A 26,463-nucleotide genomic window follows, 5' to 3' on the forward strand; every position below is an offset into this window, starting at 1 on the left:
GCCTATCCTCACCACCTGGGGTCTGCCCTTCAGAAAGTTCAGAATCCAGTTGCAGAGGGAGGTGTTCATACCCAGAGTCCTAAGCTTGGTGAAGAGCTTGGAGGGGATAATGGTGTTGAACGCTGAGCTGTAGTCAATGAAGAGCATTCTCACATAGGTATTCCTCTTATCTAGGTGGGTGAGGGCAGTGTGGAGAGCAATTAAGATCCAAGTCATTTATGGATCTGTTGGGGTGGTATGCAAATTGGAGTGGGTCTAGGGTGGCAAAGTTAATGTGTGCCATAACCAGCCTCTCAAAGCACTTCATGATTACAGAAGTGAGTGCTACAGGTTGGTAGTAATTGTGGCATTAGAGTTCTTAGGAACAGGGATGCTTGTGGTCATCTTAAAATGTGGGGATTACAGCAATCGTGCTGTTTTCTGTTATTTTCTTTTCATTACACAGAAAGTCAACTGAAAGTCTTATTTTTTACAACCATTGTGAGTGACAACAGTTCCTCTCTCAAAAATCTTTTTAACACTCCCCCTCGATAACCACCAAACCTCGGTGTGAAATAGAGCATTGTCATGCTCTGATCCCATATCTCCAGTTTTGCAAACAGGCGTAGTTGATGTAGTTTACAATGGAAGTTACCTGCTGCAGTATATCTCTGAGTTGTGCTCAGCTCTCTTGCTGCCAGTTGCTCTCAGTATATCATACTATACATCCATTTGGCAGAGGGAGACATACAACTAGAGTGCAGAGGCCCACCGTCCGGTGATAGACTGAGCCCCAAATAGCCATATGGAATCTGTTTTTCGTCAATATAGCCACGCAGCAAACTGAACATCCCATATGCCATTTCATGCTTTTGAAAAATTAGACAGAACAATGTCCTCCTGAATAGCATCCCCCACCATGTATAGCAAACAAAAGTCAATGCATGGGCATCTTGGCCCTCACAGCTAATGTCAATTTGGAGAGCATAAATTAGGGAGTTGAGTCATTCAGTCGGACTTTCCTCTTGATTGATAGCAATAGCATAAATGATTTGTTTAACAGTGTTATCTGACAAAGGTATTGATGTGAGTTTCTGTGCCTCTGACTCCCAACACATTGTTTTCACCATATCAATTGCGGCCGGTAATAAGTCTCTGCAATAGTGTGTGGTTTCATAGCATTGAGGGCCTAGTCATTCCCCGTGGGAATTGTCATGATCGAAGGGCGCTCACTGCTTGAATTTCATCTTTTAGATTTGAATAATTTTAATTTTTAAAGTTAACCACATTACAATGATTTTGAGATACAAAGACAATATAATATACATACTGTATATATTTTTTTTTTCAGAGTTTTGGAAATTCTCTTGCGACCCGATTTTAATATCAGGCGACCCCTAGTTTGGGAACCGTTGGGTTAGCATGTCTTGGGGGTATGATATTTGTGCCTCTAACTTTCTCATTCATCATTATTCACAATTTATTCAGGACTATCTGTAATCATGGTAGCATTCATATTAATGTACAAGTGTTTAGAAAACACTTCATGTGCTAGGAATATGGGACCAAATATTAAATTCTTGACAACTTAATACACAAGTCAATTTGTCCCAATACTTTTGGTCCCTTAAAAATGGACAATGTACAAAAAAATGCTTTAATTTCTAAACGGTTAACTCGATATGGATGAAAATACCTTCAATTTAAAGCGATCAGTCTGTACTTTAGTCATTGTATAATTTCAAATCCAAAGTGCAACAAAAAATGTGTCCCTGTCCCGATACTTTGAGCTCACTGTGTAGTTATGCCATTGTTTAGTGGATGATACTATCAGAGGCAGTTGTGCTGTTGACACAAACAAAACAAACAAGTAAATGACCACATACTCAGAACTGCATTTTACACTTTTACTATTAATTAGTGTCAATTGCAAAACATCTATAAAGGCATTTAATGGCATACATTGTAAAATGCAGTAGTTTTATTATCCTTCCCACAAAAGTTTGACGTAAGGACAAAACCACAAAAGTGCAGTTAAAAAAAACACAAATCCAGGGTTGGGTTCAATTCCAATTCAATTAATTGAATTCAGGAATTAAACGAACATACTGAAATGAAATCGAATGGACTCCAACCCTGCTCAAAACCCTCCACAAAAAGGATAACATTTAGTTAACTTTATTTATTTTTTATTATTATCTAGTATAAAAATCAACAAGGGTCAAACCCAAGAAGACACTATTGTAGTGTAAACATTTATTAATAAAAAAAAAAACTATTGACTGGAAATGAAAAAAATATTGTGCACGAGATAAAACCATAAAAGGCACACCATTAGGTGAAAATAAACCACTGATGTTAGCATTAGTAACAATAGTTGTAAGAGGGTTCAGGTTATGGTATTTCCTTGTTGTTAAATCTTCTCCAGTTCTTTGAGCAGCTCTCTAAAACATGTGACGTACCACACACTTCTCTCCTTTACTTGCTGCCTAACCACGTTTCCACCAAATCCAATGAATGCATTCTGAAAAACAAATCAATGTGGTGAGGATAATTGTTTAATTAATGGATCCGACCCTTTCCCCCCCAATTTTCGCCTAAAATTATATAACCAAATCTAACTGGCTGTAGCTCAGGACCTGAGGCAAGGATATGCATATTATTGATACCATTTGAAAGGAAACACTTCGAAGTTTGTGGAAATGTGAAATTAATGTAGGAGAATATAACACATTAGATTTGGTAAAAGATAACACATAGAAAAAAACACATTTTCCTTTTTACCATCATCTTTGAAAGGCCATAATGTATTATTTACATTTAGATTTTGGCCACTAGATAGCAGCAGTGTATGTGCAACGTTTTAGACTGATCCAATGAACCATTGCATATCTGTTCAAAATGTTGTATCAAGACTGCCCAAATGTGCCTAATTGGTTTATTAATACATTTAAGTTCATAATTGTGCACTTTCCTCAAACAATACCATGATATTATTTCACTGTAATAGCTACTGTAATTTGGACCATGTAGTTAGATTAACAAAGCTTTCTGCCCATATCAGATATGTCTATGTCCTGGGATTTTATTTTGTTACTTACAACCTCATGCGAATCACATTAGCGTATGTTTGCTCAACCGCCATGCCAGGGGGGACCGATCCCGTAGAGGTTAAAAGATTAAAAGACATCCAGTGTCCATTATTCCAGTGTTACTTTACATTATAGCTGCCTTTAACACCTGACAATCTAGTATTGGGATGTATTCATTAGTCGCTGACCGTAGCAAAATGTTTTGCAATGGAAACGAGTTTCTATTCGACAAATTCAGGTAAATTCCTCCCCGGTTCAATCCAGTTGCTTCTGTTTGGTTCCTAGTGAATACACCCCTGCAACTGAGTCTTTAAAAAAGGTGCTTAAACCCCCTTAACTCCTCCAGAGGCACTGCACTGCTGTTGACTCTGTGTTCCACCTAAAATGTGTTGTGTGCGTGTTTCTGTGGTATCTAGGGGTGTTGGGAACAGAGACAAAATTTCCTCCACAAAATGGACAACAAAGTATTCCATGACAGAAAACTGGAGATGACATAACAGCTATAAATACTAGCTTGCCACCGGTCTTTCAATGTATTGACAAGACAACACTTACTGCAGGGGGACAGGCCTCCAGGTCTGTGGCTCCATCACCGATCATCACCACATTCTTGAAGCCGTGCTTCTCCTTGAGCATGCTGATCACCTTCCCCTTCCCATTACTCTCAGATGTGGGCTGGGTCTCGTCAAAGCCAGCAAACTCACCTAGGGGGAAAATAGAACAACAAATTAGTAAAGAATTCCTCCCTGTAGAGGCTAGTCTACCGCTTGCTTGATTGAAACCAGCCCTCTGAAGTCCAGTTCGAGTTTGTCACAAGTACAGTAAAATGCTTCACTTGCAAGCTCTACCCACCAGTGCAGTAATCAATATCAAAATAGTATAACTAAAACAAATAAAAAATATATATAATAAAGCAAACAAGAATTAAGAAACAAGAGAGGAAGCTATATACAGAGTGAGTGCCAATATCAAATGTACAGGGATACCAGAGTAACAAGATGGCCACCCGTTTTTGCTTCTAGCCATCAAACCAAAATAACCAATAATATTAAAACATGAATGATCATACTGTCATCATCCACACTTCATCCCTTCCACAGCGTGAGAGGTGATTCTGATACTGCTCTGATGTTACCATTGAAGTAGAACTTGAGGCGGTTGGCATACACGTGATGGAGGGGAATGTTGAGTTGAGTGGAGACATGCTCCACGATACAGCGGAAACCGCCAGAGACCAGGAACACCTTCACGTTGCGCTGGTGCAGAGTATCAACAAGCTCCCTGGACAATGTACAGAAATGTGTACATTTATTCTACAACATGCAGAAATTAGTACAGGTTTCATAAGCGATTGTGTAACTTGAGGTTCGACGCCCAGCTTGAAGAGACTACTAGTTCAACCATTTTATGTGAGTATTATGATCAAATTACCATAGCCTCTGCTAATAATCAAATAGTGTTGAGTGGGAAAAAAAGACTGACAAATTGAAATCAACAAACACTTACTTAATACCTGCCGTCAACTGAGGAGGGTGGTCAGTTATCAGTTTGTTCACTTGTTCCCTCGAGCATCGGATGATGGACAGGCGCTCCGTCAGAGCAGTTTTAAAAGTCACTGACCCCCCCATGGCCTTGCGAGTCCTGAAATGAGAAAAACTCAATGTACTCAACAAATATGTTGCAAATTTAACATTTAGAAAGAAACACATAGAAAATTATGGCACGGGGAAATGTACAGGGGAATGTAGATGGGCCTAGATAAAGAAAGGAGAGAAGAAAGAAACATGCATTTCAGCGCACTTAAAATCATTACGAATTGCTACACAACATACATTTCTGTGACAGCATCTCCAACCCCGCAGAATTTGGCTAGCTCATCAATGCCTTCTTCTCTGATAACAGTGCTGTCCACGTCGAAGCACACAGCGTCTGCTCTCCGGAAGATTTCCTTTGTCTGTGATAAAGTTGTCATTATGCTGAAGCAAAAGCACCCAGGAGAGACAAAAACATAATTGATTGTTTAACTGACCGTGGTAATTTCTATTTGGACAGGACGAGTGCATTTGAAAGTGATGAGTGCATAAGAGGACAAGTAATTACATGTGTTAATAGTAGACAGGAAAGCACAAGACTGAACTTCACTCAACTTTCTAGAATTTTCCCCCTTAGTTATTAACACTATCAACGTTTCACTGTACTGTGGGAATTGTGATCGAATCAACACAATATAAGCCACTTTCAATGTAACATACCGAAACAAAATGAACTATGCAAGACTTAGTATGCAAAACTAACTATACGATAGATTTTGTTGCAGGCAGACACATCGGAGTAGAAGTCTATTGCAATGACAGGCACGACTCAGGCATGTACTCTACACAGACCGGTGTGCCATTACCAATCAGATGTGCAGTAGACATGTATGCAAATAGACCATTGCCATATATGGATCTGTGAAATTCACTTCGAACTGGACAGTTTTTAAAGGGGTCGTGAGTAGATGCGCTTGTTTTGAGATCAAGGCGAAAGCTACATGTAGCGACAGTTGAAGTCGGAAGTTTAGCCAAATACATTTAAAAACTCAAGTTTTTCACAATTCCTGACATTTAATCCTTGTAAAAATTCCCTGTCTTTGGTCAGTTAGGATAACCAGTTTATTTTAGGAATGTGAAATGTCAGAATAATATTTATTTCAGCTTTTATTTATTTCATCACATTCCCAGTGGGTCTGAAGTTTATATACACTCAATTAGTATTTGGAAGCATTGTCTTTCAATTGTTTAACTTCGGTCAAACGTTTCAGGTAGCCTTCCACAAGCTTCCCACAATAAGTTGGGTGAATTTTGTCCCATTCCTCCTGACAGAGCTGGTGTAACTGAGTCAGGTTTGTAAGGCCTCCTTGCTTGCACACGCTTTTTCTGTTTTGCCCACAAATGTTCTATAGGATTGAGGTCAGGGCTTTGTGATGGCCACTCCAATACCTTGACTTTGTTGTTCTTAAGCCATTTTGCCACGACTTTGGAAGTGTGCTTGGAGTCCTTGTCCATTTGGAAGACCCATTTGCAACCAAGCCTTAACTTCCTGACTGATGTCTTGAGAAGTTGCATCAATATATCCACATAATTTCCCTGCCTCATGGTGCCATCTATTTTGTGAAGTGCTTCATGGTTGGGATGGTGTTCTTCGGCTTGCAAGCCTCCCCCTTTTTCCTCCAAACATAACTATGGTCATTATGGCCAAAAAGTTCCATTTTTGTTTCATCAGACCAGAGTACATTTCTCCAAAAAGTATGATATTTGTCCTCATGTTCAGTTGAAAACCGTAGTCTGGCTTTTTTATGGCGGCTTTGGAGCAGTGGCTTCTTCCTTGCTGAGCGGCCTTTTAGGTTATGTCAATATAAGACTTGTTTTACTGTGGATATAGATACTTCTGTACTGTTTTCTCCAGCATCTTCACAAGGTCCTTTGCTGTTGTTCTGGGATTGATTTGCACTTTTCGCACCAGAGTACGTTCATCTCTAGGAGACAGAATGCATCTCCTTCCTGAGCAGTATGACGGTTGCGTGGTCCCATGGTGTTTATACTTGCGTACTATTGTTTGTACAGATGAATGTGGTACCTTCGGGCGTTTGGAAATTGCTCCCAAGGATTAACCAGACTTGTGGAGGTCTACATTTTTTTCCTGAGGTCTTTTCTGAGACTGATTTCTTTAGATTTTTCCATGATGTCAAGCAAAGAGGCACTGAGTGTGAAGGTAGGCCTTAAAATACATACACATCTCCAATTGACTCAAATGATGTCAATTAGCCTATCAGAAGCTTCTAAAGCCATGACATCAATTTCTGGAATTTTCCAAGCTGTTTAAAGGCAGTCAACATAGTGTATGTAAACTTATGACCCACTGGAATTGTGATACAGTGAAATATAAGTGAAATAATCTGTCTGTAAACAATTGTTGGAAAATGACTTGTGTCATGCACAAAGTAGATGTCCTAACCGACTTGTCAAAACTATAGCTTGTTATCAAGACATTTGTGGAGTGGTTGAAAAACGGGTTTATTGACTCTAACCTAAGTATGTAAACTTCCGACTTCAACTGTATGTGTGCACATTTGTACATATCCTTTCCTAGTTAGTGAGTTTTTTGCCCAGTTATAATTTGTAGTCAGCAATGGAGGAGTGATTGCTTCCTACAAGTGCACAAAATGTGTGCATTTTTAGACATCTTTGAAAAGCAAATCAGGTGAAGAGCTATTCACAACGTTCAAGTTTTGCGCTCAGCAGACCTGAAATCTACTAAGCAATTTTTTTTTTGAGGGAACATTGGTTAGGAGAAGGGTTAACTAACATGATATGTAGCTACAAATTTGCGAAAAAAGTACTAAGTAGTTGAAATGTTGGGTTGCTAGACATTTACCTTATATGCCCACCCATTCTGACCAATCACCCTCCTTTTGTTTTTTTGCCTTTTTTGTCTTATGTAACCATACCAAATGTAACATTCCATACTAATTTGAGTGTCCAGGATTTTAATTTACTATGTTACATCTAGTCTGAAACCAGGCTGAAAATTTGGTCAAATGAGTTGAAAAGTAGGATAATGTAATTGGGGTGCTATTTGCATATTGCATCCTGATTGGCCATATGCTAATGAGGACCTGGGGAATGTAGGGGTTCACAAGGAATGCATCACTCTCTCTCATGTGGCTTGTAATGTGAAGTTATCAATAAATGTGCCTTCATAAAGATACACCATTAGTAGTTATTTTACTAACGTACAGACAAGTTTGATTACACAACATGGTGTCAGAAGTGGACTAGAACGAGTGTATTTACTAACAGAGTTTAGCTTACAGTACCTGGTTGAAAAGTTTTGGGAAGAAAATCGAGGAGGCTATTAGGCATGGAAGACGTGGCAGGTAAGCACAGTAGCCACCGGCAGTAGTGGGAAGAGGCCAGCCACCCATGCAATGTGCAGCGGGAGGGTCACAGATACTCGCGCATACAGGCCCAAGCCTTACATTTAGCATATAACCGCCGGAGACGTTAGATTTTTCTAAACCTCAAGAATGAACCAAATTGCTTAGGAGGTTCAAGCGCTTTGTCAGGCGAATAATCTTCACACATCTACCGAGAAAAACCAGGTAAACACTCTACTGTATGTACTGTACGGGCGGGCGACGAAGCAGATGACGTTTTGAGGGGTCTAAACCTAAACAACCTCGAGCAAAAACAGTATGGACAAATAAGAGATGGATTTCTTGCAGTCTTTATTGTGCCCAGTGGATAGAGTTATGCAGAAAGGCAGCCAGTGGAAACAGAAATTCCAGCATGATAAAGCTAGCCATGAAAACACTAATGTCAAAAAGCTGTCAGTTTTGACACTGTGCCAAAATCCTTGCCCATCCAAGAGCACAGTGTGCAGCTAATGAAGTAGTGCGTCACTCCTGTGGGAAAAAAGGACATTACCAACTTGTCATTAAGAGCCGTAAACAAGGTTCAAAGAAAAGGATGAAAAAAAAAGAAAAAAAAAGAAACTCTCCCTTGCATTCCATTTGGCAAATCTGACCATTACTCTATCCTCCTGATTCCAGCTTACAAGCTAAATTTAAAGCAGGAAGCACCAGTGATTCGGTCTATAAAAAAAGTGGTCAAATGAAGCAGATGCTAAGCTACAGGACTGTTTTGCTAGCGCAGACTGGAATATGTTCCGGGACTCTTCCGATGGCATTGAGGAGTACAAAACATCAGTCACTGGCTTTATCAATAAGGGCACCGAGTGCGTCGTACACACAGTGACTGTTTGCACATATGCCAACCAGAAGCCATGGATTACAGGCAACATTTGCAGTGAGCTAAAGGGGAGAGCTGTCGCTTTCAAGGAGCGGGACTCAAAGCCGGAAGCGTATAAGAAATCCCGATATGCCCTCCAACAAACCATCAAACTAGCAAAGCGTTAATACAATACTAAGATCGAATCGTACCACACTGGCTCCGATGCTCGTCGGGTGTGGCAGGGCTTGCAAACTATTACCGACTACAAAGGGGAAGCACGGCCGAGAGTTGCCCGTTGACACAAGCCTACCAGCCTACCATGCTCGCTTCGGGCAGGTAACGGTTCCGGATGACTGTGTGATCACGCTCTCATGTAGCAGATGTGAATAAGACCTTTAAACAGGTCAACATTCACAAGGCCACAGGGCCAGACAGATTACCAGGATGCAGTGCCCACAAAGCTCATCACTAAGCTAAGGACCCTGTGACTAAACACCTCCATCTGCAACTGGATCCTGGACTTCCTGACGAGCCGCCCCCAGGTGGTAAGGGTAGGTAACAACACATCTGCCACGCTGATCCTCAACACGGGGGCCCCCTCAGGAGTGCGTGCTCCGTCCCTCCTGTACTCCCGGTTCACTCATGACTGCACGGCCAGGCACGACTCCAACACCATCAATAAGTTTACTGATGACACAACAATGGTAGGCCTGATCACTGACGAGACTGCCTATAGGGAGGAGGTCAGAGAACAGGCTGTGTGGTGCCAGGACAACAACCTCTCCCTCAATGTAATCAAGACAAAAGAGATGATTATCGACTACAGGAGAAGGAGGACCGAGCATGCCCCCATTCTCATCGACGGGGCTGTAGTGGCACAGGTTGAGAGCTTCAAGTTCCTTGGCGTCCACATCACCAAACTAACATGGTTCAAGCAAACCAAGGTAGTTGTGAAGAGAGCACGACAACACCTTTTCCCCCACAGGAGACTGAAGATTTGGCATGGGTCCTCAGATCCTCAAAAGGACAGCTGCACCATAGAGAGCATCCTAACTAGAGGTCGGCCGATTATGATTTTTCAACGCCGATACCGATTATTGGAGGACCAAAAAAAGCCAATTATTAAAAATGTATTTGTAATAATGACAATTACAACAATACTGAATGAACACTTATTTTAACTTGATAAAATACATCAATAAAAATCTATTTTGCCTCAAATAAATAATGAAAAATTTTCAATTTGGTTTAAATAATGCAAAAACAAAGTGAAGTAAAAGTGCAATATGTGCCATGTAAAAAAGCTAATGTTTGAGTTCCTGTGAAACATGTGAAAGTTGGTGGTTCCCTTTAACCTCTTGAAACTCTAGGGGCGCTATATCATTTTTGGATAAAAAAGACGTGCCCGTTTTAAGCACAATATTTTGTCACAAAAAGATGCTCGACTATGCATATAATTGGTAGCTTTCGAAAGAAAACACTGACGTTTCCAGAACTGCAAAGATATTTTCTGTGCGTGCCCTAGAACGTGAGCTTCAGGCAAAACCAAGATGAGACGGCATCCAGGAAATGAGCAGGATTTTTGAGGCTCTGTTTTCCATTGTCTCCTTATATGGCTGTGAATGCGAGAGGAGTAAGTCTGCCCTTTCTGTCGTTTCCCCAAGGTGTCTGCAGCATTGTGACGTATTTGTAGGCATATCATTGGAAGATTGACCATAAGAGACCACATTTACCAGGTGTCCGCCCGGTGTCCTGCGCCGAAATTGGTGCGCAAAAGTCAGCTGCAAGTATTTTTCCACAGAATTCAGAGAAGAATGCAGGCTTCCACGAACGATATATCAACGAAGAGATATGTGAAAAAACACCTTGAGGATTGATTCCAAACAACGTTTGCCATGTTTCGGTCGATATTATGGAGTTAATTCGGAAAAAGTTTGACGTTGTAGGTGACTGAATTTTCGGTTCGTTTCGGTAGCCAAATGTGATGTACAAAACGGAGCGATTTCTCCTACACACAGACGCTTTCAGGAAAAACTGCGCATTTGGTATGTAACTGAGAGTCTCCTCATTGAAAACATCTGAAGCTCTTCAAAGGTAAATGATTTTATTTATTTGGTTATCTGGTTTTTGTGAAAATGTTGCGTGCTAAATGCTACTCAAAATGCTAAGCTAGCTTTGCATACTCTTACACAAATTAGTGAATTGCTATGGTTCAAAAGCATATTTTGAAAATCTGAGATGACAGTGTTGTTAAGAAAAGGCTAAGCTTGAGAGCAGGCACATTATTTTCATTTTATTTGCGATTTTCAGAAATCGTTAACGTTGCGTTATGCTAATGAGCCTGAGGCTTTAGTCACGATCCCGGATCCGGGATGGGGAGTTTCAAGATTAACATGAGACTTCAATATTCCAAGGTAAGAGGTTTTAGGTTGTAGTTAATATAGTATTTATAGGACTATTTCTCTCTATACCATTTGTATTTCATATACCTTTGTGTAACGGATGTCGCCTGGGGATAGAGAGGAGGACCAAGGTGCAGCGTGGTAAGTGTTCATGTATTTTTTAATAAACAAACTGAACACTGGAACAAAACAATAAACGATGTGAACAAAACGAAACAGTACCGTGTGACCCAAACACTCACATGGAAACAAACACCCACCAAAAGTGAAACCCAGGCTACCTAAGTATGATTCTCAATCAGAGACAACTAACGACACCTGCCTTTGATTGAGAACCATACTAGGCCGAACACAAAAACCAACATAGAAAAACAAACAGACTGCCCACCCCAACTCACGCCCTGACCATACTAAAACAAAGAATAAAATAACAGAACTGTGGTCAGAACGTGACACTTTGACTATTGGATGTTCTTATAGGCACTATAGTATTGCCAGTGTAACAGTATAGCTTCCGTCCCTCTCCTCACCCCGACCTGGGCTCGAACCAGGAACACATCGACAACAGCCACACTCGAAGCAGTGTTACCCATCGCTCCACAAAAGCCACAGCCCTTGCAGAGCAAGGGGAATAACTACTCCAAGTCTCAGAGTGATTGACATTTGAAACGCTATTAGCGCACATCCAGCTAACTAGCTAGCCATTTCACATCGGTTACACCAGCCATTATTCTGATAGGCTTGAAGTCATAAACAGCACTGTGCTTGCGAAGAGCTGCTGGCAAAACGCACAAAAGTGTTGTTTGAATTAATGCTTACGAGCCTGCTGCTGCCTACCATTGCTCAGTCAGACTGCTCTATCAAATCATAGACTTAATTATAACATAATAACACACAGAAATACGAACCTTTGGTCATTAATATGGTCGAATTCGGAAACGATCAATTTGAAAACAAAATGTTTATTATTTCAGTGAAATACGGAACCGGTCGGTATTTTATCTAACGGGTGGCATCCCTAAGTCTAAATATTCTTGTTACATTGCACAACCTTCAATGTTATGTCATAATTACATAAAATTCTGGCAAATTAGTTCACAATGAGCCAGGCGGCCCAAACTGTTGCATATACCCTGACCCTGCGTGCAATGAACGCAAGAGGAGTGACACAATTTCACCTGGTTAATATTGCCTGCTAACCTGGATTTATTTTAGCTAAATATGCAGGTTTAAAAAATGTATACTTCTGTGTATTGATTTTAAGAAAGGCATTGGTGTTTATGGTTAAGTACAGTTGTCCAACGATTGTGCTTTTTTCACAAATGCGCTTTTGTTAAATCCTCTCCCAGCATTGCATAAGACTCCTGAACAGCTAATCAAATGGCTACCCAGACTATTTGCGTCGCTGCCCCCCCCACTGCTGCTACTCTCTGTTATTATCTATGCATAGCCACTTTAATAACTCTACCTACATGTACATAATTACCTCAACACTGGTGCCCCCTGCACATAGACACTGTACCGGTACCCCCTGTACATTGCCCTTCTATTGTTACTTACTGCTGCTCTTTAATTATATATGTTATGCTTACTTTTGGGGGGATTTTCTTAAAACTGCATTGTTGGTTAAGGGCTTGTAAGTAAGCATTTCACTGTTGTATTTGGGACACGTGACAAACAAAATTTGATTTGAAATGTATCCTGTCAAAAGGAGGAAGTGAAGTTCCTGGGCCACAGTATCTCAGACAAAGGAGTACAGCCTGATCCGACAAAGACAGAGTCTGTCGAGGAGATGGCAGAGCCATCCAAAGTCAGCAAGCTACGGATTTTCTAGGAATGGTGAACCAACTGGGAAAGTTCATCCTTCAGTTAGCAGAAGGACAAACCACTCAGTGACCTACTCTCAAAGAAAAGCCACTGGTACTGAGGGGCCGACCAAGTCAGAGCCTTCAAAGAGCTGAAGGAGGAGCTGAAATCAACACCCGTGCTAGCCCTGTTTGACCCAAACAAAGAGACCAAGGTGTCAGCCGATGAATCTTCCTACGGACTAGGAGGAGTGCTACTACTGAAGAAGATCAAGGAATGGAAACCCGTTGCTTACGCTTCCAGGTCTCTCACACCGATCGAGCAGAGACACGCTCAAGTGGAAAAATAAGCTCTGGGGCTGATATGGGCATGTGAAAGATTCAGAGACTTTCTCATTGGTCAACACTTTCAGCTAGAAACTGACCACAAACTGCTCCAAAGCCTTCTGGGGAACCAATATTGGGACAACCTTCCCCCACAAATGCAACGCTTCAGGATGAGACTTATGACATACTCTTATATGATTGCTCATGTCCCTGGAAATAGGCTGTGGAATGCAGACACATTGTCACGTGCGCCAGTCAAAGCCAAAGCTACTGCTGCAAAAAAGGAGCTCATGGAGAGAACAAATACATATGTAAATGCCATGATGGAACAGCTTCCAGCGAGTGTTTCCTACATAGACAATCTGAGAGAACAACTCAAAGCCAACAGTGTGTGCTCAAAAGTCATGACAATGTGTCAGAAAGGATGGTCGGAGTTCAGCGGATGCGAAGGTCTGAACGAACTTGTGCTTAACTGCAGGACACAGATCAGAGGGCACAAACCACATATACCATCATAACTTCCTGAGAGACCTTGGCAAAGACTGGGAGCAGACTTGTTCACTCTGAAATGCACCACCTACCTGCTAGTGGTGGACTACTCCTCAAGGTGGAAATTGCAAACCTGTCACAAACGAAGTCTGCAGACGTCGTAGTTCATCTGAAGTCCATCTTCGCCCACCATGGGGTACCTGAGATCCTGGTTACGGACAATGGGCCTCAGTTCTCTGGAAGACCCCTTTCCGACTTCGCTGCAGAGTATGAATTTTGCCATGTCACCAATAGTCCAAAATTCCCGCAAAGCAATATAGGGTGGAACGCGCCGTTCAGACGGTGAAGAACCTCCTCAAGAGAGCAGCTGACCCTTACCTTGCTTTGCTGGCCTATTGGTCAACCCCACTCCAGAATAGCTTCAGCCCGGCACAACTGCTGATGGGAAGACAGATTCGTACCACAGTGCCAAAACTCCCATCGCTGCTAGACCCATCAATCCCAAACACAGGTGTGGTCAGCTCAAAGGAAAAGGAGAGAAGGATCAGCAACGCTTCAACAAGCGTCACAGAGTCAGCAACCTCAGCAGACACCCACCTGGAAAACAGGTGTTGATGACGGACTCAAATCACAGGAACAGTGCTGAGGGAACATGCAATACCACAATCCTACATAGTGGACGTTCCCCACGGTTCTGTCCACAGGAACAGATATCACCTCATCCCTATGGATGGACCTGAGAACAACAACGCTACACAGGCGAAGATTCAAGTGTCTTCACCACTCCGACACACCAACACCCAAGGTAATCCTGGATGTACCTGCTACATCCAGAACAAGGTCTGGGTGAGCAATAGTTAAACCTCAAAGGCTGGAGTTTTAAATCAGAGCAACAACAAAAGACTGAGCTCAAAGTAAAAAAACAAAACAAGACAACAGCTGTTAAGTTGCTAAGTTCTAACTTATCTGTGGGGTACATTTGTGTTAAAATAAATGACAGATGCATTTTGGGTTAAAGTTTACAGAAAATATTTTACAATCATGACTATGTTGAAATGTTCCAGGAACAGACCTACCGACATAAAAGACAGAATAATCCCTTAGACCTACCGACATAAAGACAGAATAATACCTTGAGGTTTTTTGAGACAAAGGCAGTGTACCATTTATCCTCTGAAAAGGGAGATGGTGTTATTTGCATATTGCATCCTGATTGGTCATATGCTAATGCATCTTGGGGAACGTAGGGTTCGTGAGGAATGCATCACTCTCTCTCATGTGGCTTGTAAATGTGAAGCTAGCAATACATTTGCCTTCAGAAAATATATACTGTTAGTAGTTATTTTACTCACGTACAGACAAGTTTGATTACATGACAGTGATCAGCTCAAGCATGCGATAGAAACAGTCTACCGTACATAATTAATCGACTGATGCAGTGCAAAACAATATTTAACGAGACAAAACTTTAAAATATAAATTATATTGTTAAAAATTACACCGAATTAACTTAGTCGGTCAGTGCAACGTTTTCTTCTAGTTGCTGGCAGTAGCAACAGACTACAACAACGGCCTTGGAGAAGACTATCGTGCAACTGAACTGTTGCGTCACCCTCTCCTCGCGAAAGAGTACCCGGCATGCGCGCAAAAGTTGATGAATACCATTGCCAACTTGATCTTCCACTACGATACATTTGTGCACGGTCGGCATCACAGAGCAAAACAATAGAGTTAATTTGAAATCATACAATGCGTTACATAATATATCAATTCAAGGACAATATATACGTCTGTATTACCTGTGCAAAGTGTCCTTGATGGTGTTAAATGTTACTCTTCATATGTATTTTTTGGCATGTGCTTGTCCTGCAAACTAAGTCTACTTTCTTCAATAAGAAAACAAGTTTGTGCAAAATGTTCTTACTTACTGGTTCCTAAAGCGTTGATATGGTACTGTCCACGGTTTCAGCATTGGCCGACTTTCCTGATGCTTTCAATAGGTTCAGTGAGGAAGAGAAAGCCGAGCGAATCAAAAGAAAGCCGGCACGTGAGACCGCCCACTACCGTGTGCTTTTTACCAAAGACACTTTCAAGGAGATGGAAAACTCAATTGACAGTTTATTATCGGTCATTGTGTACGATGCCCATGCTACTTCAATGAGCCGCGTGGTGCACTCTGTGATTTTGGGACAAGTAGAGGAATGAAATGGAGTCAGTTGGGCGCCAGCTCAAAAACACAAAACACAAATATGCACGTTTATCGACTCATACCCTGACTTTGAGACGATTTACTTCGACAGGGTGCTGGGTGGGGCGTTACATTAACTGACCTTTGATTCTTATCTCCTCCTTTCTCTAATATCTCTGATTTTACTTAACCCAAAAGGCGAAGAGGTGAGATGCCCAACTCGGCAGAAGAAATGTCCAGCAGGTGGCGTTTTTTTCGTTGCTTCGCCCACCAAGCAATGAGTTTTGTGTGGAGATCAGTGAGTGTCGAATTTGGTGGTTTATTTGCTACGTGAGGTTTATTTGATCTAATATACATTTCGTAATGATTAAATTGTTACGAGTGTACTGAGATAAGTAGGAAACGTGACATCCCGGCAACTTTCAGAAAAAATACTATATCGGTGTTGTCTCGAGATGGCTATATTCCGCCCCCAACTGCATTGCCTTTTTGACAGTGAGACAAATGACATCTATTTTTACATATACATTAGCTATTTATGTCCATATTAATATTTAATTTCATACAAAGTGGTTTCTCATGATGGTAGATTTTAAAAATGAGTAGGGCATTTTTTAAATATGACTTATAAATCACATCCTCTTCTAAACAGCTGAGCTTGAACAGATTTGTATTATAAAGATATGTGAATTTGCGACACTCACTGCCAAATTGAACCTCGTGAACAAAAAGGTTGACTCCGCCTTTTCTATATTTGAGTTACCTATTGTTTCACCAATCACACAGGGTAATTTGGATTTCCGCCTAACATCTGGCCAATAAGACGACAGTAGGAGGGTTCAATGTCAATTTCCGCACGTGAAGCCCAGAGAGTTCCAGAAACCGGCCTTTCTTGATTTAGCGTTAGCCTTTACAGTAAATTCTACAGCGTGGAGAAACTGAATAGCAAATGTTTACACCATGACTGCTATAAAGGCATTAAACCCGAAAGCTGAGGTAGCACGTGCCCAAGCCGCTCTGGCAGTAAATATCAGTGCTGCTCGGGGTCTTCAGGATGTGCTCAAAAGTAATTTGGGACCAAAAGGAACAATGAAAATGTGAGTGCAACTGGCCATGCTCGCTAGCAGTTAGCATGCTACTGCTGCTAGTTTTGCTAACATCGTGGTATCCTGGCAGCCAGTAGACCATTTATGGTATTAGATATGTTTTATTTTGTCAGATCCATTGTACGCAGTAGTTTCTCTAAGAATGTTAGCTTGCTTGATAGTGGATTTCCTAGCCACCTCCAAAATACGTAGCTAAATTATAGCTAGCTAATGGTAGCTATCTGATTTATCATCAGGGAGTGGTTTTACAATGGGCACTGGATTATTTGACCAATCAATGGTATTAGCTAAAAAGGATAATCAGCAGATACCTAGATCATTTGGAGACTACTATAACTGAAAAGCTTACTATCAGTTTATATACAACTAGTCTCATTTTGTTTTCTAGCTATACTCGTGATTAGAGACATACATGTACAATGCATCTAGTCATGTTTTAAATATCCATTTGTTGAGCCTCTAACAAATTATGTTTTGTGTGCTTGTTTGCAGGCTTGTATCAGGGGCTGGGGACATAAAGCTGACCAAAGATGGTAATGTCTTGTTGCACGAAATGGTAAGACAAATATCCCATGAGTTTGATGTCCGGTTAACACCCATGTGTGCTTTCTTTTTTTTTTTGTAGCTCCCATGGATTTTACTCTGTAATATAGTAAAGTGTTGTCTGTAACCTCTGCATTGTAGGAGTTGCATTGTCCTCCACATGTATTCAGTAGACCAGTACATCTTCATCTAACATCTGTAACCTTACTGATTGTGAGATGTGTTGCCTTATCCTTGCTTTGACACTAAAGTATTGTCTTCAATCAGCAAATCCAGCATCCGACAGCATCCTTGATTGCCAAAGTAGCTACAGCACAGGATGACATCACAGGGGACGGTACAACATCCAATGTGCTCATCATTGGAGAGCTCTTGAAACAAGCAGACCTCTACGTGTCAGAGGTGAGATGGGGCTTGGGGGAAGCCCCCAACATGTAATTGAAATAGTTTCCTAGATAAGGGAAGGGATTTTGGTGAAATTAAATGCTTTATTTTAGTAAGGTTGTGTGATGACTTAAAATTATTTAATTGATACATGTAGAATCGGTGCCAATAAAGCAGGTTGCATAATCTGCATCCCAGTACCATTCGTTAACCCCCTATTTCTGTGTTTTGTCCCAACCTGTATTTTCTGTCTTTGCCTCCAAAAAGGGTCTCCACCCACGGATAATAGCAGAAGGTTTTGAGGCAGCCAAGGATAAGGCTCTGAAGGTGCTTGAGGAGATGAAGGTGACCAGAGAGATGGACAGAGAGACCCTCATCCACGTGGCCCGCACCTCCCTCAGGACCAAGGTCCACGCCGAGCTGGCTGATCTCCTCACAGAGGTGTGTGTTTGTGACGGGAATACAGATATGTATCTGTTCTTCAGATACAGTTAAAACAAAGTAGGGGCGTGGATCAGAAAACCAGTCACTATCTGGTGTGACCACCATCTCATTCACAGAGAGTTGATCAAGCTGTTGATTGTGGCCTTTGGAATGTTGTCCCACTTCAATGGCTGTGCGAAGTTGATGGATGTTGGCATGAACTGGAACACGCTGTTGTACATGTCGATCCAGAGCAACCCAAACATGCTCAATTCATGACATGTCTGGTGTGTATGCAGGCCATGGAAGAACAGGAACATTTTTAGCTTCCAGGAATTGTGTACAGATCTCTATTTTTAATAAAACAATAGAGACGGTCTGTATACAGTGTGTGCAAATGAGGTAGGATAAGGGGGTGAGGCAATAAATGTGCCATAGTGGTGAAATTATTACAATATGGCAAATTAAACACTGGGGTGATAGATGTGCAGAAGATGGGTTTGCAAGTAAATAACAATATGGTGTTAAGGTAGTTGGATGGGCTATTTACAGATTGGCTATGTGCAGTGATCTGTGAGCTGCTCTGACAGCGGGTGCTTAAAGCTAGTGAGGGAGATATGGGTCTCCAGCTTCAGTGATTTTTGCAATTCCAGTCATTGGCAGCAGAGAACTGTAAGGAAAGGTGGCCAAATGAGGAATTGGCTTTGGGGGTGACCAGTGAAATATACCTACTGGAGCGCGTGCTGCGGGTGGGTGCTGCTATGGTGACCAGTGAGCTGAGATAAGGCGGGGCTTTACCTAGCAACGACTTATAGATGACCCGGAGCCAGTGGGTTTGGCGACGGATATGAAGCCAACGAGAGCATACAGGTCGGAGTGGTGGGTAGTATATGGGGCTCTGTGTCTCTGCATTCAAATTGCCGTCCATAAAATGGAATTTGGTTTGTTTTCTGTAGCTTATGCCTGTCCATACCACAACCCCACCGCCACTATGGGTCACTCTGTTCACAACGTTGACATCAGCAAACCGCTCGCCCACACGACGGCAAACATGCTGTCTGCCATCTGCCCGGTTCAGTTGAAACCAGGATTTAACCGTGAAGAGCACAGAACCAGTCGACATCGACGGTGAGCATTTGCCCGCTGAAGTCGATTATGACACTGAACTGCAGTCAGGTCAAGACCCTCGTGAGGAGCATGCAGACAACAAGCATGCAGATGAGCTTCCCTGAGATGGTTTCTCACAGTTTGTGCAGAAATTCTTAGGTTGTGTAAACCCACAGTTTGATCAGCTGCCCGGGTGGCTGGTCTCAAGATCCCACAGATCAAAAGGCTGGATGTGGAGATCCCGGGCTGCCGTGGTTACACGTGGTCTACTGTTGAGGCCGGTTAGATGTACTGCCAAATTCTCTAAAACATCGTTGGAAGTTGCTTATGGTAGAGAAATTAACATTTAAATTTTCTGGCGACAGCTCTGGCAGACATTCCTGTAGTCTGCATGCCAATTGCATGCTCCCTCAACTTCAGACATCTGTAGCATTTTGTTGTGACAAAACTGTACATTTTTAATGGACTTATTGTCCCGAGCACAAGGTATACCTGTGTAATCAGCTTCTTGATATGCCACAACTGTCAGGTAGATGGATTCTCATGGCAAAGGAAAAATGGTCACTAACAGGGATGTGAACAAATTGAGAGAAATAAGCTTTTTGTGCGAATGGACAATTTCTGGGACGTTAGTTCAGCTCATGAAACGTGAGACCAACACTTCCATGTTGCATTTAAAAAATATATATACTTGCACTATATATATAAAAGTTTGTCATTTCTGCCCTGCTAGAGCTGCCCCGGTCAACTGTAAGTACTGTTATAGTGAAGTGGAAACATCTACGAGCAACAACTGCTTAGCTGCGAAGTGGGAGGTCACCGAATGGGACCATCGAGTGCTGAAATGCATAGCGTGTAAAATCATTATGTCCTCTGTTGCAACACTCTCAACCAAGTTCCAAACTGCCTCTGGAAGCAACGTCCGTACAATAACTGTTCGTCGGGAGTTTCATAAAATGGCTATCCATGGCCAAGCGGCTGCACACAAGCTTAAGATCACAATGCCAAGCATGTGTAAAGCTCGCCGCAATTGGACTCTGGAGCAATGGAAACACGTTCTCTGGAGTGATGAATCCCGCTTCACCATCTGGCAGTCCGACAGTCGAAACTGGGTTTGGCGGATGCCAGGAGAACGCTACCTACCCCAATGCATAGTGCCAACTGTGAAGTTTGTAGGAGGAATAATGCTTTGGGCTTTCATGGTACAGGCTAGGACCCTTAGTTCCAGTGAAAGGAAATCATAACACTACAGCGTACAATGACAGTTTCAGCATTGCAGTGCACAAAGCGAGGTCCATACAGAAATGGTTTGTTTTGAGATCGGTGTGGAAGAACATAGCCCTGACCTCAACCCCCATCTAACATCTTTGGGATTAATTGGACCGCTGACTGGGAGCCAAGCCTAATTGTCCAACATCAGTGCCCAACCTCACTAATGCTCTTGTGGCAGAATGGAAGCAAGTCTCTGCGCCAATGGTCCAACATCTATTGGAAAGCCTTCCTAGAAGAGTAGAGGCTGTAATGGCAAAAGGGGGACCAACTCTATATTAATGCCCAGGATTTTGGAATGAGATGATCAACGAGCAGGTGTCCACATACTTTTGGCCGTGTGGCGCAGGGATGGGCTAAAGTAGTCCTCTGGGCCGGACTGGTCACCCTTTTCCCCATCTCTAGAGCAAACAGCCTTTTAAAAAACTTATTTTTTTAAATATTTTTTTTTAAGTCAATTGCATTTTAAACTGAATATCATGATTAGTTGGTCTATTGGAGTCTGGTGACACACTTTTGCCCCAGCTAACATGCCTATCAGGCCCTCGAGGACTGGAGTTACGCATCCCTGACATAAGAGCATTTACTTGAGCCTGGCTGGTGTGGGACTTTTTTGGGGGGGGGGCTCTTCCATGTACCAGACAAGCTTAATCAACCAATACTGTACTTGTGCTGATCATACAATCAAATGACATCTAACTTCCCTCCCTTTACTTGGGGGATATTCTTCAGGCTGTGGTGGATGCTGTGCTGGCTATCCACAGACCCAATGAGCCTATTGACCTGTTCATGGTAGAGATCATGGAGATGAAGCATAAGACTGACAGCGACACACAGTGAGTGTACATATCACTCTCCCTCATAAACAGTCACTGACAATGTGTACATTTGAATTGTGTCCAACATTGTGACCTTTTCTGTCCCCTCCCTAGGCTGATCCGAGGCCTGGTGTTGGACCACGGCGCTCGCCATCCAGACATGAAGAAGCGGGTAGAGGACGCCTTTGTTCTCACTTGCAATGCCTCTTTGGAATATGAGAAAACGTCAGTATAATGTTAGCACAGCTATCTTTGGCTTTTACTAGGTGGACTAAATGTGTAGGCATGGATGAATTCTGTGTTACAGTCTGTAGTAGATTCAGTCAGATACCATGCAAAAGCATCCTTTCACTATTTCTTTACTAAATGTGAGTGCTGACCTGTGCCTCATCTACTCTATGGAGAAGTGAATACAGTCCTGCAGTTTAGTTAATTTCAGAGATGTGGCAAAGCTCTTTTTAAGCAGGAATGATTTTTTTGGTCACTGGAAAGTCAATATTATAGGACGTAACTACTACAGTAAAGGGATTGTAGTGTGACCGCCTATGTTGTATACTTTCCCAATAGTGTCCTGTGAAAAGAGCATGGATTTCCAAACTGTCAGTTCAAACCCCTGCTTTACTTTCAGTGAGGTGAACTCTGGCTTCTTCTACAAGAGTGCTGGCGAGAGAGAGAAGCTGGTGGCTGCTGAGAGGAAGTTCATCGAGGAGCGTGTGAAGAAGATCATCGAGCTCAAGAACGCAGTTTGTGCTGATAACAGCAAGGGCTTTGTGGTCCTCAACCAGAAGGTATGACTAGGAATTTAATTTATTCACTGGCGAAAAACGTATTTTGGGAATGTGATCTATAATCAATCTTTCAAAGAACATTTTTGAAGACTCTCAGGCAATACTAACTTATTAAGCAGAAGTGTCTGACAGCACAGTGAACACCCTTGTGTGCTTTTGTAGCTCCCCTGGATTTTACTCTGTGCTACAGTAAAGTGTGGTCTGTAACCTCTGCATTGGAGGAGCTACATTCTCCTCCACATGTATTCAGCAGACCAGTACATTCAGTATTGCAGCATATTAAAAGTGATTTGAATTACATTTGGGTTCATTAAATATATATTTTTTAAATTACTCCTTACAGGGCATTGACCCATATTCCCTGGATGCTCTTGCCAAAGAGGGCATTGTAGCTCTGCGTAGGACCAAGAGGAGGAACATGGAAAGGTACAAACTGCCTCAATCTTTGTTTACAAGCTTGAACAGTGCATCTTGGAGAGGTACTCTTGTGCATGGATGAATTCTGTGTTACTCTTGTCAGTAGTAAAATCAGTCAGACACCATGCAAAAGCATATTTTCACTCCAACTTTACTAAATGTGAGTGCTGTCCTGTGCCTCACCTATTCAGTGGCGTGATTACAAGTGTGTGTGTGTGTGTGTGTGTGTGTGTGTGACTAATTGTAATATTTGAGTGTCTTGTTGACCATTTTACCCCCCCCAGACTCACCCTGGCCTGTGGAGGTATTGCCATGAACTCTTTTGAAGACCTCACCCCAGAATGCCTGGGCCAGGCTGGTCTGGTCTATGAACACACCCTGGTGAGTTAACATGCTGGGTCTTTACCTCTAGACCAGGACAAACCGTCAAATGGTCTGTACCAGTTTCCAAAACATTTGGTACGGAATTCCTCCTGGTGTGGGTGGGAGGAATCACTGGCCACATTCACCCCACTGAGGATACAAAAGGGGCCTATCAGCTTGCCATGCCTCTTCTTTCCAATACTATGAAAATCTATGATTTGGTAAAAAATGTGTATGATATCATGGTCAAACATGTAATATTGTGGTTTATCATGAAGTTAAATATGTAATGTAATGGTTTCTCTCCCCCCAATACAGGGTGAGGAGAAGTACACATTCATAGAGAAGTGTGGAAACCCCCTGTCAGTGACCTTGCTTGTGAAGGGACCCAACAAACACACCCTAACCCAGATCAAAGATGCAGTCAGGGATGGGCTCAGGGCCGTCAAGAACGCCATCGAGGATGGTACGTGCTGCTGCAATGGAAGTTCATCTGACACTAGGGAGGATTAATCAAACTCAGCAACTATTTGAATCCAGCTCTACTATCAGATGATATTGAGTGGGGGAGAGTTTTATCAAGATGGGACTGATTCTGTAACGATGCTGGAATAGATTTGTAGGCATGGACGAATTATGTGTTACTCTGTCAGTAGTAGACGCAATCAGACACCATGCAAAAACATTCTTTCACTACTTCTTTACTGAAGGTTAGTGCTGACCTGTGCCTCACCTACTCCTGAGAGACCTTGGCAAAGACTGGGAGCAGACTTGTTCACTCTGAAATGCACCACCTACCTGCTAGTGGTGGACTACTCCTCAAGGTGGAAATTGCAAACCTGTCACAAACGAAGTCTGCAGACGTCGTAGTTCATCTGAAGTCCATCTTCGCCCACCATGGGGTACCTGAGATCCTGGTTACGGACAATGGGCCTCAGTTCTCTGGAAGACCCCTTTCCGACTTCGCTGCAGAGTATGAATTTTGCCATGTCACCAATAGTCCAAAATTCCCGCAAAGCAATATAGGGTGGAACGCGCCGTTCAGACGGTGAAGAACCTCCTCAAGAGAGCAGCTGACCCTTACCTTGCTTTGCTGGCCTATTGGTCAACCCCACTCCAGAATAGCTTCAGCCCGGCACAACTGCTGATGGGAAGACAGATTCGTACCACAGTGCCAAAACTCCCATCGCTGCTAGACCCATCAATCCCAAACACAGGTGTGGTCAGCTCAAAGGAAAAGGAGAGAAGGATCAGCAACGCTTCAACAAGCGTCACAGAGTCAGCAACCTCAGCAGACACCCACCTGGAAAACAGGTGTTGATGACGGACTCAAATCACAGGAACAGTGCTGAGGGAACATGCAATACCACAATCCTACATAGTGGACGTTCCCCACGGTTCTGTCCACAGGAACAGATATCACCTCATCCCTATGGATGGACCTGAGAACAACAACGCTACACAGGCGAAGATTCAAGTGTCTTCACCACTCCGACACACCAACACCCAAGGTAATCCTGGATGTACCTGCTACATCCAGAACAAGGTCTGGGTGAGCAATAGTTAAACCTCAAAGGCTGGAGTTTTAAATCAGAGCAACAACAAAAGACTGAGCTCAAAGTAAAAAAACAAAACAAGACAACAGCTGTTAAGTTGCTAAGTTCTAACTTATCTGTGGGGTACATTTGTGTTAAAATAAATGACAGATGCATTTTGGGTTAAAGTTTACAGAAAATATTTTACAATCATGACTATGTTGAAATGTTCCAGGAACAGACCTACCGACATAAAAGACAGAATAATCCCTTAGACCTACCGACATAAAGACAGAATAATACCTTGAGGTTTTTTGAGACAAAGGCAGTGTACCATTTATCCTCTGAAAAGGGAGATGGTGTTATTTGCATATTGCATCCTGATTGGTCATATGCTAATGCATCTTGGGGAACGTAGGGTTCGTGAGGAATGCATCACTCTCTCTCATGTGGCTTGTAAATGTGAAGCTAGCAATACATTTGCCTTCAGAAAATATATACTGTTAGTAGTTATTTTACTCACGTACAGACAAGTTTGATTACATGACAGTGATCAGCTCAAGCATGCGATAGAAACAGTCTACCGTACATAATTAATCGACTGATGCAGTGCAAAACAATATTTAACGAGACAAAACTTTAAAATATAAATTATATTGTTAAAAATTACACCGAATTAACTTAGTCGGTCAGTGCAACGTTTTCTTCTAGTTGCTGGCAGTAGCAACAGACTACAACAACGGCCTTGGAGAAGACTATCGTGCAACTGAACTGTTGCGTCACCCTCTCCTCGCGAAAGAGTACCCGGCATGCGCGCAAAAGTTGATGAATACCATTGCCAACTTGATCTTCCACTACGATACATTTGTGCACGGTCGGCATCACAGAGCAAAACAATAGAGTTAATTTGAAATCATACAATGCGTTACATAATATATCAATTCAAGGACAATATATACGTCTGTATTACCTGTGCAAAGTGTCCTTGATGGTGTTAAATGTTACTCTTCATATGTATTTTTTGGCATGTGCTTGTCCTGCAAACTAAGTCTACTTTCTTCAATAAGAAAACAAGTTTGTGCAAAATGTTCTTACTTACTGGTTCCTAAAGCGTTGATATGGTACTGTCCACGGTTTCAGCATTGGCCGACTTTCCTGATGCTTTCAATAGGTTCAGTGAGGAAGAGAAAGCCGAGCGAATCAAAAGAAAGCCGGCACGTGAGACCGCCCACTACCGTGTGCTTTTTACCAAAGACACTTTCAAGGAGATGGAAAACTCAATTGACAGTTTATTATCGGTCATTGTGTACGATGCCCATGCTACTTCAATGAGCCGCGTGGTGCACTCTGTGATTTTGGGACAAGTAGAGGAATGAAATGGAGTCAGTTGGGCGCCAGCTCAAAAACACAAAACACAAATATGCACGTTTATCGACTCATACCCTGACTTTGAGACGATTTACTTCGACAGGGTGCTGGGTGGGGCGTTACATTAACTGACCTTTGATTCTTATCTCCTCCTTTCTCTAATATCTCTGATTTTACTTAACCCAAAAGGCGAAGAGGTGAGATGCCCAACTCGGCAGAAGAAATGTCCAGCAGGTGGCGTTTTTTTCGTTGCTTCGCCCACCAAGCAATGAGTTTTGTGTGGAGA

General features: G+C 42.3%; 2 protein-coding genes, 3 non-coding genes and 1 pseudogene across 9 annotated transcripts; 5 read left to right on the plus strand and 1 right to left on the minus strand.

Moving 5' to 3' along the window:
• Nucleotides 1–1,872: 1,872 nt before the first annotated feature.
• On the minus strand, nucleotides 1,873–25,998 carry LOC135552885 (phosphoserine phosphatase-like). Of its 4 annotated transcripts, none has more exons than XM_064984818.1 (6): nucleotides 25,909–25,998; nucleotides 4,904–5,047; nucleotides 4,578–4,712; nucleotides 4,207–4,352; nucleotides 3,627–3,775; nucleotides 1,873–2,503 (listed from the first exon to the last, which is right to left on the minus strand). In XM_064984818.1, the coding sequence occupies exons 1-6, from the start codon at nucleotides 25,950–25,952 to the stop codon at nucleotides 2,393–2,395; spliced, it is 729 nt and encodes a 242-aa protein (XP_064840890.1). In that variant the 5' UTR covers nucleotides 25,953–25,998; the 3' UTR covers nucleotides 1,873–2,392. The 4 variants fall into 4 exon arrangements, with proteins under 4 accessions (XP_064840890.1, XP_064840889.1, XP_064840891.1 ...); XM_064984817.1 differs by lacking the exon at nucleotides 25,909–25,998 and adding an exon at nucleotides 15,797–15,901; XM_064984819.1 differs by lacking the exon at nucleotides 25,909–25,998 and adding an exon at nucleotides 15,793–15,882.
• On the plus strand, nucleotides 16,917–24,990 carry LOC135552882 (T-complex protein 1 subunit zeta-like). Of its 2 annotated transcripts, XM_064984815.1 has the most exons (11): nucleotides 16,917–17,153; nucleotides 17,655–17,718; nucleotides 17,973–18,107; nucleotides 18,357–18,530; nucleotides 21,621–21,724; nucleotides 21,821–21,931; nucleotides 22,335–22,494; nucleotides 22,838–22,920; nucleotides 23,196–23,292; nucleotides 23,593–23,740; nucleotides 23,985–24,990. In XM_064984815.1, exons 1-11 carry the CDS (start codon nucleotides 17,017–17,019, stop codon nucleotides 23,987–23,989), a joined length of 1,218 nt encoding a protein of 405 aa, XP_064840887.1. In that variant the 5' UTR covers nucleotides 16,917–17,016; the 3' UTR covers nucleotides 23,990–24,990. The 2 variants fall into 2 exon arrangements, with proteins under 2 accessions (XP_064840887.1, XP_064840886.1); XM_064984814.1 differs by having other exon boundaries at nucleotides 23,593–24,990.
• LOC135553518 (small nucleolar RNA SNORA15) lies at nucleotides 21,990–22,124 on the plus strand. The gene has a single exon (XR_010457598.1). It is a non-coding gene; the product is annotated as a small nucleolar RNA SNORA15 (small nucleolar RNA).
• On the plus strand, nucleotides 22,624–22,759 carry LOC135553520 (small nucleolar RNA SNORA22). Its single transcript, XR_010457600.1, has one exon. It is a non-coding gene; the product is annotated as a small nucleolar RNA SNORA22 (small nucleolar RNA).
• On the plus strand, nucleotides 22,984–23,118 carry LOC135553514 (small nucleolar RNA SNORA15). Its single transcript, XR_010457595.1, has one exon. It is a non-coding gene; the product is annotated as a small nucleolar RNA SNORA15 (small nucleolar RNA).
• LOC135553517 (small nucleolar RNA SNORA15) lies at nucleotides 23,898–23,996 on the plus strand (annotated as a pseudogene).
• Nucleotides 25,999–26,463: the final 465 nt, after the last annotated feature.

The sequence above is a fragment of the Oncorhynchus masou genome, chromosome 13, assembly GCF_036934945.1.
Source record: "Oncorhynchus masou masou isolate Uvic2021 chromosome 13, UVic_Omas_1.1, whole genome shotgun sequence".
Taxonomy (NCBI): domain Eukaryota; kingdom Metazoa; phylum Chordata; class Actinopteri; order Salmoniformes; family Salmonidae; genus Oncorhynchus; species Oncorhynchus masou.